Source organism: Parasteatoda tepidariorum, chromosome 6 (assembly GCF_982258835.1).
Source record: "Parasteatoda tepidariorum strain Cologne lab strain chromosome 6, Ptep-v5.0, whole genome shotgun sequence".
NCBI classification, from domain to species: domain Eukaryota; kingdom Metazoa; phylum Arthropoda; class Arachnida; order Araneae; family Theridiidae; genus Parasteatoda; species Parasteatoda tepidariorum.
The window spans coordinates 114166539-114183490 of record NC_141760.1 but is presented as its reverse complement, the minus strand read 5'-3'; the positions used below and the strand labels follow the sequence as shown (position 1 = coordinate 114183490).

Here is a 16952-nt window from a genome sequence, read left to right as displayed (position 1 = left end):
GTGAAAAGTTTTCGGAACTTCAGTGTTCAAAAAAGTATACAAAAGCTAGACGTTAAGAACGTATCCAATGAGCGAGTAAAGCGAGCACCGGATTGCTTTGCAATCCGAAATGAACTGCGAAAGCAGTTCCGAGGGTTGGCGAGCGTCAGCGAGCAGGGGGCGAAGCCTCCTAGTTTTTTAATAATTAGGTTTCCTCACTGCTAAAAATTGTACTTTTGATTTTTTTTTCTGTACACGATTTAAAAAGGAGAAACATACTCTTTGGCTGGTGTTATCCTGGTTTGGAGTCTTTTATCGGTGGCACAACGTTCTTTTCAATTTTTTCAAAACAATAGAACTGGATTCATTGCTTTAAAAAATCATTATAACGTTTTAACGTACTGACTGACCATTAGTATAGCCATTCTAGATTCCACAATAAATTTCAACCAACAAAAAATGAAACAAAATTATTTTTATTAAACGAAAACAACATGCATGTACAGTATAAAATATTACTTGAGGCAGAAAAGAAAAAGTGAATTATTCTGATTGAAAAAATCATAATCCTGTCAACATTTTATAAATAAATTTAATACTGCCTTTTTGTATAAGTTTCAGTTCTTTTTGAATTAATGCTCTAACATTATATAATAAGTTGACTCTAATGTTCCTTTTCTTTATATTGAGTTTAACAGGAAAAAGCAGTAATTGATATGCATTATAATGACCAATATCCCTAAGCTGATAAGGTAAAACTTTGTTGTTTATTTTATGGTTTAAAAGAGTAAAAAATGGACCAACATAAAGGCTTAGATGGATCTTTGTTTGCACTAAGCTTAAATAAATTAAAATACAGATTAATCAGAGCGTTGAACCAAAATTACGAGCTTTTGAAGTTAATATTGACGAAAGGATGCCAGTGCTTTATCTAGACTTTTATTTTATATTGGGTTTAATGTACATTAAAATATGACAGACAAAGTATGTAACTTAAGAAATGTACATTGTAATTTACAGTCAAAACTTCCTTTAGATCAATAAAAAAATTACTCGATACAATAAGTATCAGTAATATCTATATTATATAAAACGCTAATACGTACATATGTATGTATGAATAAAACCGATGATATTTCTTTTCTCGCGCTGGCAACATTTTTCATTTTTAATTGATTGGATTCGGCGCGCAAGAGCACGTAGTGAGCAACCAGATAACAATAACCAGAGTGAGCATTATCAGGTTGTTCAATTCAGATTCATGCACTAAAAACATGACAATATTTCATTTAAACTCAATTAGGAATTAATTAATTAATTGAAGTGAGAATGCTTTAAAAGGCCGCTGTTGAATTGATATTTTTCTACTGGGAGCTTCCTAAACGTCTAAAAAACGTTTAAGTGTTTGTATTGAATGCTGTTGCCACTCACATTAAGTTTGTCAATTCCGTCATGTTTTCTTTATTTTATTTTGTATTAACATTATCTTTTGCGTTTGTGAAACTGGCAATTATTTTTTATGTTCTATTTATGTTTATAATATTACGTTAAAGAACTTACGATACGTTGCGTTTAAGAGAATTCGGTACGATTTTCATCTTTATGATGTAAGTTTATGTATATTGTATAATATCGTAAAAATAATATATTGTAAATAGTCCTATTATTCTGAGTGTTGTATTGTAAAATAAAGTAATTAGAAGCAAAAGAAACTTGAGTCATTATAAAGTGGCGTCCGCGACAGGACATTATACTCTGCATTTCGATGTAAAATAGAAGAAGGCAAAATTACGAACAAGATATTACTTTGTCAAGGATTAAATAGGTACGAATAATTTTGAATTTTGGCTGCTTCTGTTATCTTTTTATACGAAGTCTTCTTTTATGTACAGTTTATATGTTTGATCTGAATTAAGTTTAAAAAAGAAAATTAACTCGAGATTTAGAATAAGTAGAAACTGAGGGTTTATTAAGTGAATTTAGTAAATAAACTGACTAAATATTATTTACATTAAGAATATGGATGCTCTTAAAGTGAAAAGAAAGTCATTAAGAACAACTTTTACGACCACGTCGAATAAGTTGGCGCAATATTTGGCGACACCGGAAACTGTTGCCAAGGATATTAATCAGTTGCAGGCACTAAGGTCACAATTGCAAGATAAATTTTCTCGTTTGAATGAAATTCAAAATGAAATATCCTCAGTACTTTTAGAAAAACCTGAGACCGTTGCTGAATACGAAACTGATTTTGAAGCAGCGGAAAATTACAGAGATAATTATCTTGAACTAGACGCAAAAGTCGCAAATTTTTTAAATAAGGACTCCGGTTCCATCGCCAAAAGTTCTTTAGAGGATAATGCCGTGAAACTAAAACTATCGAAATTTGAATTGAAGACATTCTCTGGTGATCCTAAAGAATATCTCACATTCCGGAGTATATTTTCAAAAATTCATGAATCCGAAGATTTATCTGCGATCGACAAGTTCCAATATTTATATCAATCTATGGTACCCGAATCCAGGGCAGCAAGATTAGTTTCCCAATAACAGCAGAGAATTATCCGAAAGCCATTAAATAATTGAAATTAAGGTTTGGCCGAGAAGATCTTTTAGTACAAATATACGTTCGAGATCTCCTTTCACTTGTTATGAAAAGTGCTACTGCCGGAAAGAATTCTCCTGATTTAGCAACCCTTTACGATATGCTGGAGACAAAATTAAGAGCTTTGGAAAGTTTGGGACGTACGAAAGAGAAATTTGCTGATTTTCTAGAGCATCTTGTAGAGTCATGCTTACCTGAAAATGTTATGCGAGCCTGGGAACGGAGTAGAATTTCTGAAAATACTGATGGCGTTACCAGTCAGAGATCCCTCGAAAAACTAATGTGTTTTTTGAGACATGAGGTCGAATCTGAAGAAATGATCAGTTTAGCTCGTGAAGGGTTTGGTAGAGATAAGGGAAGTGGCGAGAAACGAAAAGATTACCACAAATCGATCCAAACAGATGAACCTACTGCTACTACACTGATCGCCAACACCTCAGTAGGAAAAAACAATTGTATTTTCTGTGACCGATCACATCCAAGTCAAGACTGTCAGAAAATAGCAGAAATGAGTTATGAGGACAGAAAATCACGAGGTATACAAAAGAGATGCTGTCTTGTTTGCCTCAAATCTGGTCACATGGCAAAAAGATGTCACAGTAATGTAAGGTGCTTAGTTTGTAAACGGAGGCATTACACAATACTTTGCCCAGATCTACGTAAAGGAATTAATTCTTCGTCTAAGGACAAAATAGCAGGTGATGAACAGAAAGCAACAGAAATATTGTTCACGAATCGTCCTTCTGAACGTGAAATATATCTCAAAACAATTACGATCAGACTACGAAACAGAGACAAGGAAGTCTGTGTTCGTGCACTAATGGATGATGGGTCACAGCGCTCCTATATTGAAAAGAGTTTGGCTGAAGAACTGAAACTTTCTCCCACTGGAAGCGAAGTGTTTTCTCAAGGACTGTTTGGTGGGGGAACTTCTCCTGCTTCAGAGCATAAGAGATATATGGTAACTGTTGAAAGTTTAAATCGCAAATATACGACCTCAATATCTCTTCTTGACCAAGCAAAAATTTGCTCAGAGCTACCAAGGATACAGTATAGAAGTTTACTTGCTGATCTAGCTTCTCGAGGAATAGAAATAACAGATGTTGGAAAAGATACGCCCCCTATAAGAGTTCTTCTAGGAGCTGATGTACTTGGAAGAATTCTGACTGGAAAAATAGAAGTGTTAAGATCGGGAGTTTCAGCCATAGAAACCTTACTAGGTTGGACAATTTTAGGTCTAAGAAGAAAAAAGAAAATGGTTAACTTAGTCGCATTAAGTTTGCAAAATAAGGAGTTGCCAAAAATATGGGATTTGGACGTTTTAGGCATTGAAAATCCCGTGGAAAGAAAAAATAAGATGCAACTAGAGGAAGAAACGTTGATCCATTTCAGAGAAACATTAAGAGTCTGTGAAGATCAGAGATATGAAGTATCTTTGCCATGGTTGGCTGGACATCCTGCCCTTTATGATAAATATGACATAGCAGAATCCAGACTTCGCACAGCAACTAAACGTTTGTTAAACGAAAATTATTTTGATGCTTACGACGCTGTATTTAAACAATGGGAATCAGAAGGTATTATAGAAACTGTACCAAAAGAGCAGATTACGAAAACAGGTCATTATCTCCCCCATAGACCAGTCATCAAGCTATCCAGCAATACTACGAAGGTTCGACCAGTTTTCGACGCATCTTTCAAGAAACCTGGATTTGCTTCCTTGAATGAATGCTTAAGTGTGGAACCGAATCTTATACATAGGATACTGCCATTACTGTTGAGATTCCGTTCAGGGGCATTAGGAGTTATTGCCGACTTAAAACAAGCATTTCTTCAGATACGATTAAGAGTCGAAGACAGAGATGTACTAAGGTTCTTGTGGTGGGAAGACGCTGAATGCACAACATTTAAGACTTATCGACACTGCAGAGTGGTGTTCGGTGTGTCTTCCAGTCCATTTCTTCTAAATGCCACAATAAATTATCATCTAGGATTGCAGAAATTCCAAACAGAGAGTCTTAAGAATACGATTGATAATTTAAGAGAAGGATTTTACGTGGACAACCTAGTCACAAGTGTTAATAACGTCGATGAGCTGGAGCATTTAAAATCTCAAGCTATCCAAATAATGAAAGAAGGTGGGTTTGAATTACGATGCTGGGCTTCCAATAACTCTAGGGAAGGACAAGAAACGGAAATGGTTCTTGGCATGAAATGGAATTTAGTTAGTGATGAACTTTCATGTAAGATGCCGTTAAATTTAGTTACCGTCAATGAAAAGGCAGTTACGAAACGTTTACTTCTTTCTATCATCAACAGTATTTACGATCCAATAGGCTTTACTGCTCCAGCGCTATTGTTGCCCAAATTCCTTTTACAGGAAGCGTGGAGAGAGAAACTAAGTTGGGAGGATGCATTATCAGCACAACTTGAGCAGAAGTACAGACGGTGGGAGAACACCACTGCTCTCATACCTGAATGTACCATTCCTCGAAGAATGTTGCCTGTAAATTACGATAATGTCGAACTGCATATTTTCACAGATGCATCTTCTTTTGCATATGCTACTTGTGCTTTCTTGCGATGTGAATACCGAGGTCAAGTGACAGTCAAATTAATAGCTGCTAAAGCTCGACTTGCTCCAATGCAAAAACCTACCATTCCAAGACTTGAATTACTGGGAGCCGCCCTCGAAGCTCGTTTAGCCGCAACTCTACGTTCTGTTCTGCCCATTTCCTCTAGAATCCTTTTTTGGACTGATTCAATGACAGTTTTGAGCTGGATTACGAGAAAGGAGCCATAGAATACATTCGTTGGAAATCGAGTGAAAGAAATCAGAGAATTGACCAATATAGATGACTCGAAACATGTACCTGGAGAAGACATCCCTGCCGACTTTGCTACTCGCTTTTGCGACTGGGCAGATCTATTGCAAAGTCAGTGGTGGGAGAGTCCCAGCTGGTTATACGAAGAAGCAAAATCTTGGCCAGTGTCTGAGATATCCGTTCCGGATGAAGCTTTTCTGGAGCGACGTTAGACAGTGATAACAAATTTAGCAGCTGAAAACGAAGAGAAATTTGGACAAAGATTTTTATACTTTTCGAGTTACATAAGGATTCTTAGAATGACTGCTTATGTTCTGAGATTTTGTAACAGCATTAAGAAAAACTCTTATAAGTTGACTGGTGCGATCTCATGTGAAGAGATTGAATGTGCAGAAAACACTCTTAAAAAATCATACCGTATGAATGGCCTTCTGACATACGTGAGAAGTACAAGGATACAATACAATTCTTCGTAGAAAAGGAAATTTTGAAAGTTCAAGCAAGACTTATCCTCAGTCAAGATCCGGAGGACTTCACATATCCTATAGTTTTACCAGACCATCCTCTTCTAGAAAGACTCATTTTGCATACTCATAGATCTTTGATGCATGCTGGTGTATTAACGATACTAGCACAGTTAAGAGAAAGATTCTGGATTCCCAAAGGACGGAGAGCTGTAAGAGCCGTTTTGCGACAATGTGTACCATGCAAAAAACTGACTTCTAGAAATGTTAATACTAAGCCAGCTCCTTTACCGCCTGACAGAGTAAACAGAGTCTCAGCATTTCAGATAACTGGCGCAGATCTAGCTGGTCCTCTTTTCTTACGTGGTGGAAACAAGGCTTTTCACGTGTGCAGTATATCGAGCTGTCCACCTGGAGCTAGTTTCATCTCTCTCCACAGAATCATTTATGCAAACCATACGAAGATTTTGGGCAAGGAGAGGAAGATGCTCTACTCTTTATACAGATAATGGTACGAATTGCGTAGGTACAGCAAATGCGTTAAAATATTTAGATTGGGATTTCATACAAACAGAATGTTCTCTACAGAAAGTTAAGTGGTTGTTTAGCCCACCATCTCCATGCTATGGTGGTTTTTGGGAACGAATGGTTCGCTGCGTTAAGGAACTCCTTCGAAAATGTTTGAGCAGAGCTTGTGTCACCTACGAAGAAATGTTTACTTTGCTTTACGACTGTGAGGCGGCTATAAATGCGAGACCATTAACATATTTGTCAGACGACCCCAACGAATTGAAACCCCTTACGCCTGCTCACTTCATTCAAGACTCAAAAGAACGTGAAACTTTCGATCTAGATTTAATCGACTCTCAGCATTTATTGAAACGAGTTGTTCCAGTGATTAAACCGTCAGGAGAAGTACATTTGTGTGGTGATTATAAAATCACGTTAAACAAAGCAATGAACGCACATCCTTATCCAATTCCCGCGGTAAATCATCTTCTTTCTAATCTTAAAGGAGAAGGTTATTATGCTAAGATAGATTTGGCTCAAGCATATTTACAATTACCGGTTGATGATGCTTCCGCTGAAGCTCAGACTATCATCACGCATAAGGGTGCGTATAAGGTAAAAAGACTTCAATTCGGAATTAACGTAGCCCCAGGAATATTTCAAAATTTAATCGAAGATTTGTTTCGAAATTTAGAAGGGGTTGTTCCATATTTTGATGATGTACTCGTCAGAAGAAGTTCGGAAGAAGAGTTAGCCGCTCGTTTGGAACAAGTACTAGATCGTTTGAGAAAAGCGGGACTTAAAGCAAACGGGAACAAATGCTTATTTGGGGTAACGGAAGTAGATTTTTTGGGCTACCGTATCGATGAGAAGGGTATCCACCCCTCCAAAAGTAAAGTAGAAGCGATTCATGCTTTTCCGGTACCTAAAAATAAAGTTCAGTTACAAGCGTTTTTGGGTTTGATAAACTTTTATAATAGTTTTCTAAAGGGCAAAGCTACGAAAGCTGAAGTATTACATAGGCTTCTAGATAGGGATTCAATGTGGAAATGGTCTAAAGTCCACGATGAAGCTTTTCGATATTTAAAAGAATTGTTCAGTTCCGAAGCGGTTTTGGTTCCGTTCGATGAAAAATTACCGATAACTTTAGCTTGCGATGCATCTCCGTTTGGCGTAGGAGCTGTCTTAAGTCATGTTCTTGAAAATGGTTGCGAAGCACCAATAGCTTTCGCATCGCGTACGCTCGCGTTGACAGAAAGAAATTACACGCAAATGGACAAAGAGGCGTTGGCAATTGTGTTCGGTATAAAAAAAATTTCATCATTTTGTTTATGGACATAAATTCACTATTATAACTGATCATCAGCCTCTGCTAGGAATTTTTTCAAGAAATAAGCCTACTAAAGAAATTTTGTCTCCGCGTATGCTGAGATGGTCTTTAATACTTAATGCATATGAGTATACTCTAATTCATAGACCAGGGAAAAAGATTCAAAACGCAGATTCTTTAAGTAGACTCCCAAGAGAGACTGATAAATTTGAGGTTCCCGCTCCTTTAGAGGTATTGTTTACAGAGGACTTACAAGATCCTCCGCTTCAGGCAGCAGAAATAGCAAAATTAACATTGCGTGATCCAATTTTGTCAAGAGTGCTAAATTGGGTTTGAGAGGATGGCCAAATGAAAAACCAGATACAAAAATTTCAGACTTTTTTTTCGAATCGTAACGAACTTTCAACCCATCGAAATTGCTTGTTATGGGGTAATAGAGTAGTTATTCCAGTGTGTGGAAAATCACGTGTTCTCCAGGCTCTGCATCTGGGACACCCAGGGATCGAAAGAATGAAAGCTCTCGCACGTTCATACGTGTGGTGGCCAGGCATGGACCACGACATAGAAGTGCATGTTCAAAGATGCCAGGAATGTCAACAGACACGCCATGCCCCTCCTAAAGCTCCAGTGCATCCATGGGAGATTCCAGAGAAACCTTGGTCCCGTCTTCATATAGATTTTGCAGGTCCGTTCCAGGGACAAGAATTCCTCATCATAGTAGATGCCATGTCAAAGTGGATAGAAGTGCGTCAGATGACTTCTGCCTCTGCAACAGTCGACGTCCTGCGAGAAATCTTTGCTACCCATGGGATATCTGAAGCCATCGTTTCCGATAACGGAGGTCAGTTTCGAGCATCGGATTACCAGATTTTCTTAGAGAGGAATCTCGTCCGAAGGGTCATGATCGCACCAAGACGTCCGTCCGGAAATGGTCAGGCTGAAAGAACAGTCCAGACCGTCAAAGATGCCCTAAGGCGCATTGTGAAGGGAAATTGGAGGAAGAGGCTTGCCAAGTTCCTTCTTCAACAACATTGTACTCCCACCACCACAACAGGTGCTAGTCCTGCGGAACTGTTGATGGGGAGGAAGCTAAGGACCGTCTTAGATAGACTCCATCCAGATCTGACGGCTGAGAGGAAGTTGAGACAGGAGCAAGATGCGTATAGAAAAAATGGTAGTTCTCTTCCAAGATCGTTCAGTGCCGACGATCCAGCCTTTGTTAGAAACTATGGACAGAGTCCAAAGTGGTTTTCAGCAACGGTCATTAAACCCACAGGTCCAGTTTCCTACCAAGCTGTGACTACAGGAGGCGAGGTAGTTAAACGTCATGTGGATCAAATGCGGAAACGTATTCCTGATCCGTTGACTGTTCCGTCCGACCCTAGTGTATCATCTCCACCAGCAACGAGTGTTGAGACTGAAGTACCATCTCCCATTCCTTCAAGTGCTGATTCGCAGAGTGCAGTAGTTGAGCCTACAATACCAAATCAGGAGTCTTCTGTTCCAGTTCCAGAACAGACTTCCAGAAACTTGAGGCCCAGACATACCATCGTCAGGCCAAGCAGGTTCAAGGACTTTGTTCTATCCTAGGGAAAAGGAGTGTTGTGATGTCAACCGACGTCACCTTCCGTCATCACTACGAGTCAACGACGACAGCCTGTAGTTTCTGAATAGCGGCGCTGCCTTACCTTTCCAGATAGTATATATGTCCATTCCTAATAGATGTTCATCGCTAACCTTGTTACGTGCGGTAAGCATGTTATTGTTATGTTATGTTTTATTAAACTTATACCTTTGTTATTATGTGTCTTATTCGGATACCACCAAGAATATCTCACAATACAATAAAAGGAATATTAGGTTCCTAATAGTAACCAAGTATTCCTTTTATTACTGTATAATGCAATCCTAGTATTTGTAATCCTAGTAACTACTAATTCATTGAGCAATTTATATAAATGTTTGTATAAGAGAAAATTATATTTTTATTTATTTAGAAGCGACGGGTTAGTTTCAAAGGAGGACGGGTACATTGTTGGACAAGCCGTCCTCGGGGACGGGTAAAATTTTTGAGTTTTTTCGAGCCCTGATTTGAGTAATTTATTAAATTTCTTCTCAGTTATTAACTTGTATTTAGAGTTGAAAAAGTCGGTTATTCGCCAAGAACGTCTATCAAATATGTCAAAATTGGAATTCAAATAACTGATATTTATATGCAAGTCAATTGAAAGTTTTACAGCGGCCTAGGCCAATAGGCCCTTACGCCAAATACAATGGAATACATTAAAAAAAGGTCAACATACCCCTATATATAAAATACAAAAAATATACCTAGAAGAATCGGGATGGCAACAGGCCATTTACATAAATTAACATAGTAATAAAATGTTTAAAAATATCAGGTCAACAGATCCTTATATGGCAGGTCAACAGATCCTTATAGCCTTAAAAAATTTTCCTATTTTACATAGCATTTTGCCTTTGGCAAGGATAGTGACAGTTAGAGGAAGGTATAAAATAATACATACCCTGAGCACCAGTATAGCTGGGGTAAAAGTAACAAAGAGACATTGCTCGACAGGGTTCTATCAAGCAAAGGTGACACCAGAGTGATTAAACATTGAAAAAGTTGACGAGCTGGAGACAAAAGTACAACAAAAAAACTTACAGTAGTACAATGTAAAAAAAACCACCACCAATGTTTAAAATTTGGAATTGAAATCAATCAACTTATCATTAGCTAAAAGGGCAAGGGTAAAACCATTAGTCAGACCAGCTGACATAATATGTAAAACCAATTTTAAAAAATGGTAAAGCATTTAAAATCTGCAACAGGATAAAAGTAAACACGCTCCGAAGGCAAAAACACCCAGGGGTGCCGAAGAACAGTATAAAATCTGAGGTACATGACTTAAAAGACATTACAATAAAACAGGAGTAAAAAAAAGTAAAAATACAGTTTAAAACAAACAAAACCTGTAAACATGACAAAGCAGACTAAAAACAAGACAGTTATAATAAGATGGTAAAGTAGTAAAATGGTAAAGTTGGTAAAAATGGGCAAGTGGTCCAGATAAAAGGGAGTTTGGCAAGGCGACAATCAATAACAAGATTAAAAGACATTAAAAGTTGTTATTATTATTTTGGACCAACACCTCCTCGAGCGTAGTTTTAATAATTTGTTTAATGATATTACGGCAAATGATACTGGCAAAAATTTGATGCTCGTTCTTCTCGAGGAAGTGTTGTTGTCGGAGTGCTCGGAACCGAGAACAGTGATATAGAAGATGTTCTACTGTTTGGGGTTGATCGCAATTGTTACATTTATCATCCTTATTGAAAAACTTCCTTTGGTAGGTCCCGAACAGTCCGTGCCCCGTCAGGTATTGATTTAAGTAGAAATTTGATTGAATTCTTGTAGTTGACGGGGTCTTAATAAACTTAAAAGTCTGCCGGCTCTTATTAGAATTGTACCAATTGTACTGCCACCTTGCCATTAGAATCCGCTTGATTTCTGTCTTTGCTTGCCTAGGGATCCTCAGAACTTGGAGATCTATAATCTCGGAGCCAATGGCCTCCTTAGCTGCTTCGTCGGCCTCCTCATTGCCCTGGATCCCCACGTGGGCTTTAACCCAATTCATTGTAATACCTCTGTGCCAATATGTTTTAATATTTTCAATCAGTTTTGAAATTGGTTCTGGGCCAGCCAGGGCCTGGAGGGAGGACAACGAGTCTGAAAAAATGGTAGCGCTATTGATATTATTATCATTGATCCAGATAAAGGCGGATCTGATTGCGATAAAGATATTAGTATTGTCTGTGACTCTGGTGGAGGATTTAAAAATAGTAATACCATCTTGTTTAACAATCATTGCATGTGACGCATGGAAAATTCCAGGTGTGTCTACCTCCATCCGAGAGCCATCAGTATAGATCTCCACCCCCTGGTTACTAGGGGCACAATATCCCCAGGGCAAGGAGCGATAAAGAGATGGGTGCTCCCGGGGCGGCGTATCAAAATTCAAGGTGTTGTCGAAATCGGGAGGTAGTACATGCATTAGATCTTGTAATCGCCATCCCCATCTCACCCTCTTGGTATAAACATCCTCTATAACTTTAAGTGTTATTGGAACCACCCCCGCCAGTATCTGGATAGCCTCAGTACTGGTAGTAGCGTGGGTTTTTATATGCAAGTCATATAATTCGCACTCAGCAGCTAACTCTTTGCGGATTTCTTGAAAGTAAACATAAAATTTTGTTGAGGGAGGAAATTTTTTTTAAAGGTAATAATTAAAGATAAAGTTTCATGCGCCTACAATGAATTAAGAAATTAAAGTGATTTTTCAAGTCTTCCATTATAAAAACAATTAATGTAATTTTTCAATAATTTTGACGTCAATTTTAAATTTACCGTTAGAGATGATATAAAATTTATATTAGTTGTTGTCATAATGGACTAAAATTATTTTTTCTTCTTGGATCACATAATATGCAGAAAATGTTAAAAAATAATTTTACTAAAATAAAAAATATATAGAGAGAGAACGCTATTACACCTTAACATGATTAGATAAGTGCATAATTTAATTATAATTGTAGTTATTTTATGGTATAAAAAGACATCTACCGCACTCTGCTCACTCTCCCTCAACAACCCTCAAATTGCTTTCGTATATCTCTATGCTCGTTCGCCGGGGGGTAATGCCTGCCGCCTCCACGTGGTGCCCCCTGGATACCCCTCACTGGGTAACTAAATGGCAGGCAAACATCATGATGAGCGAAAAGATAACCTTGGATACGGCATCATCCGTCGCGCCGGTTAACAAGGGATGCGTTCAGGAATTAGGCAGAGGTTCCTGTTCGAAAAGTGTAATACAGTCTCCAGTAGCATATGGTAAGCCCTCGGGTGAGCCCAGTGCTAATACCGCTGCTTTGCAGTCTGCTTCGGATGCTGGTGAGTCGTCCAAAGGTTCAGGCCCTTCCTCTGTAGAAGTCTCTGGTCCCCAGAGGCACTCGGGGGACAGTGTGTCTGGTACCATTGAACTGTCCAAGAGCCGGAAGAAGAAGTTGAGAAAAATGAGGGCCATTGCGGCGAGTGGAGGAGCTAAGAGACCTAGGTCTTCTGATGCAACACCCTCTCCCAATGCGCCAACCCAAACCGGAAAGAAGCCCAGGGAGGATGTTGTTCCTGGGAGGAAAGCTCAATCCAGCGGAGTGGTTCCCCCTAGTGGGGATAGCCGAGCTGGAGAGGGGGATCCAACCGGGGGCCTCCAATCTGGGGTCTCTTTTGCCTGTGCAACTGGGTCTACCAAGATTGCTATAGTCCTGGAGGATTTTCCTCCGGACTAGCTTTCTCTGGAAAACTCAAATAACATCTTGAAGGAAATCTTGGAGCAGACTGACGCCATTCCTGGTGGCGAAAGAATGCCCGAGATCTATAATAACCACCTCCAAAGAGGAGCGCTGGTAATTCAGTGTAATGACTTTACTGTTGGGTGGATTAAAGACCACTTTAACAACAAAGCCTTGGGTAACATTAAGCTCAAGGTCATAGGGGCAAACGAGCTTCCCAAGCCCGTGAAGGTTGCCTTTAAAACTAAGGAGCAATTCTCTGACCAGAGCACCTTTTTATGGCGTCTTCAGAGACTAAACCCAGGGTTGAAGTCGATGGGGTGGAGGGTTCTGCAAAGTGCTGTGGGACCAGGCACCTCTAGATGGATCTTTGAGGTGGAGCCTGAAGACGCTGAAGCAATTGCAAGGGCTAACTTTTGCGCACTGACTGGAGTGGATCGTGGAGATTTTAAAATTATCCACGATCCTAACAGGAAAAAAGCAGTTGAGGCTCCAACAACATCAGACCTCCCTGTAGAACCTGATGTCCAAGAGGACATGGAACAGGAGGAGGAACCTTGACCGGCAAATTTCCCTGATTCCAAGGTAAGTTCAATTGGGGCTCTTGATTTTTCAGAGTTTGGGTTGGACTCTGGGTCAGACGTAACATTACAACCTGACTCACCAGTTTCCATGCTTGGTATTGATGAAGCAATGGAGCTGATAAAGGAAGATCTTTCTTCCAAAAAATAACCAGGATAGGAGCCATTCTGGTTTCATTCATACTGCTAACCAATGGCCACAATCAAGGTTGGTCAAATCAATCTCCATCATAGCATTGCTGCCTCAAGCCTTATGGCCAAAAGGTTGAATGATGGAGAACTTGATATTGCTCTTATACAAGAGCCTTGGACCCGCAAGGGCAAAATAATGGGTCTCAATGTTAAAGGTTTTAATATCTTATATGATACCCATTGCGATCTTCCCAGGACCTGCATAATAGCTAGGTCTAATCTAAATGCCCTTAATCTTGTTAAATTTCTTAACAGGGATTTAGTTGCAGTAAAGCTAAAATTCTATGATAATAAGTCAATCTCTGATTTTGTCATAGTCTCAGCCTATCTCCCCTATGAGGAGAATGATCCATTAGCTGACATTACTAGGGCCCTAATTGCCCACTGTAGTTCAAGCTGTAGATTTATCTTTGGCTGTGATGCAAATGCTCACCACACAGTGTGGGGTAGCAGTGATTGTAACCAGCGGGGGGATGTACTCATGGAACATATTTTAAATTTTAATTTGTATGTCCTTAATAAAGGCAATGAACCTACCTTTGTTACGTGTAACAGAAGGGAAGTCATTGACCTTACTTTATGTAACTCTAAAACAGTAGGTTACGTTAATGATTGGAAGGTATCTGGGGCCGTCACTGCCTCAGATCACCAACTAATTACTTTCTCTATTAAAGGCCTCTCAGGACTGAAGGTCGTAAGGAGGAACCCCAGAACAGCTGATTGGGGTTCCTTTAGAGCAGCTCTGGAGAGGAAGATGGGGAGCTTCTCTGGTAAGTACAATAATGTTAATGATGTGGAGTGGACTGTTGACCAAGTGCAACAGATCATACTCGATTCATATCATATTTCTTGTCAGGTTACGTCTATTAGCTCCCCAAGGAGAGTTCCTTGGTGGTCTTCTGAGCTTAGTAAATTACGTAAGAAATGTAGGAAGTTATTTAACAGAGCAAAGAAATCTGGTGAATGGCAGTCCTACAGAAACGCTCTAACTGCTTATAACAAGGCGATCAGAGCATCTAAACGTCGCTCATGGCAGATTTTCTGCGATGGCATTAATACTAATTCTGCCACCGCAAAGATTGCAAAAATTCTTACTAAAGACTTTAATTGCAGTTTAAATGCTATCCGTCTTGCAAACGGAAGATACAGTGAATCAGGAGAAGAGGCTCTTGGAGAATTACTAGAAGCACACTTCCCTGGATCTCATCCTGCGGAGAATGAAAATCTACATATTACTACCACAACTACTTGTAGTAGGAATGACTGGGAGACCGCCAAAATGGTGGTCTCCTATGAGAAGGTTGTATGAGCCATAAAGTCTTTTAAGCCCTACAAGTCACCAGGCATGGACAACATCATACCAATGATGCTTATCCAGGGGGTGAATACACTGGCCCCTATTCTATGTAGGATTTTTCGATCCTGCATAGCATTTGGGTATATACCTCTCTCTTGGAGGAATACCAGGGTGATTTTCATACCAAAACCAGGTAAGGAGAATTATTTTGAGGCTAAATCATTCAGACCAATCAGCCTCACTTCCTGTCTGTTGAAAGCGATAGAAAAGCTAATTGACAGACACCTCAGAGACACTGTGCTCATAGAAAGGCCACTGTCCTCCTCACAGCATGCCTATCAACCAGGCAAGTCTACAGACACCGCTCTGTATGAGCTCTCCTACCTGCTTGAGAAATCTATCACAGATAAGGAGATGGCTCTCGCGGTTTTCATTGATATTGAAGGTGCGTTTGATAAAGTCCCTGTTGAGACTATCATCAATGCACTTAGGAACAGAGGCATAAACTCAATAATTACCAGATGGATAGCGAATTTGCTTTCCTCTAGGTATGTTTGTTCCTCTCTATTGGATGCAAGCATGAAAGTGCATGCAACTGCCGGATGCCCCCAGGGAGGGGTTTTGTCCCCTATCCTATGGTGTATGGTAATGGACTCCCTGTTAGTTCGGTTAACTGCTCTTGGCATTCCCTGTATCGGGTACGCTGATGACGGTGTTATTGTTGTCAGAGGCAAACATGGAAAAACTGTCTCTGATATCATGAATAATGCACTCCTAGAAGTAGCTAGGTGGTGTTTTAAATCAGGCTTATCTGTCAATCCATTCAAGATAAGTTATGTAGCCTTTACACGGAAAAGGCAACTTGATCTAGGTAATGTATACTACCTGGACCATAAATTGGAACTCACAGAGAAAGTCAAGTTTCTCGGGGTTTATTTTGACTCCAAACTAAATTGGGGTCTTCAACTTGAATACTGCACCAACAGGGCCAGAAAAATTTTCTGGTCTTGTAGAAATGCTATTGGTAGAACATGGGGATTGTCCCCCAAAATAGTCTACTGGATATACTCAATGATTATTAGTCCTATCATCACTTATGGCGCAATCGTCTGGTGGTCAAGGACTAGATTGAGCTCTGCAAGGTCTAATCTTAACAGACTACAAAGAATGGTCTGTGTAGCCCTGTCAGGCTGTCTCAGGACCACTCCTACAGCTGCTCTAGAGAGCTTACTTGGGCTTCTTCCATTGAACTTACGCATTGAAGTTGAAGCTCAGACAGGCGTAAAGCGTCTTATGTACCTTGGCCTATGGAAAGAGAATTCCAAACACTTGTCATGGGGATATCTTGTTTGACAAGTGAAGGATTTATCCTCTTTTATTATGCCTAGTGATTTTATGTCACTAAGATATGCTTTTCACAAGCCCTTCAAGATCCATTTTCCTACTAGAGATGAATGGTTCAATTCTCCTCGGTGGCTTAAAGGCAAATGCCTGATATGGTACACTGATGGGTCAAAGATTGGTGCCAAATCAGGAGCAGGAATTTACTGCTCCAATGATGGTACCAAACTTCACTTTCCCCTGGGAAATTATGCCACCGTTTTTCAGGCTGAGGTCTATGCCATTATCTTGTGCTGCAAGATATGCATAGACAAAGGATATCAAAATACGACTATCCGCATCTGTTCTGACAGTCAGGCTGCTCTCCTATCACTGTCAAGGTGTAAATTCACCTCTTTCTTAGTGTGGGAATGCTTCTCGGTCCTCTGTGACCTGTCCACTCATAACAAGGTATCCCTGCATTGGGTACCAGGTCA

The 16952-nt window shown here is 39.6% G+C and overlaps 2 protein-coding genes across 2 annotated transcripts; one reads left to right on the top strand and one right to left on the bottom strand.

Annotated features, from left to right (window-relative positions):
• Window positions 1-2630: 2630 nt before the first annotated feature.
• LOC147808307 (uncharacterized) lies at window positions 2631-5387 on the top strand. Its single transcript, XM_087166979.1, has one exon. It carries the CDS (start codon window positions 2631-2633, stop codon window positions 5385-5387), a length of 2757 nt encoding a protein of 918 aa, XP_087023105.1.
• Window positions 5388-10835: 5448 nt separating this feature from the next.
• Window positions 10836-11771, bottom strand: LOC147808306 (uncharacterized). The gene has a single exon (XM_087166978.1). The coding sequence runs from the start codon at window positions 11769-11771 to the stop codon at window positions 10836-10838; it is 936 nt and encodes a 311-aa protein (XP_087023104.1).
• Between the last annotated feature and the right edge of the window lie 5181 nt (window positions 11772-16952).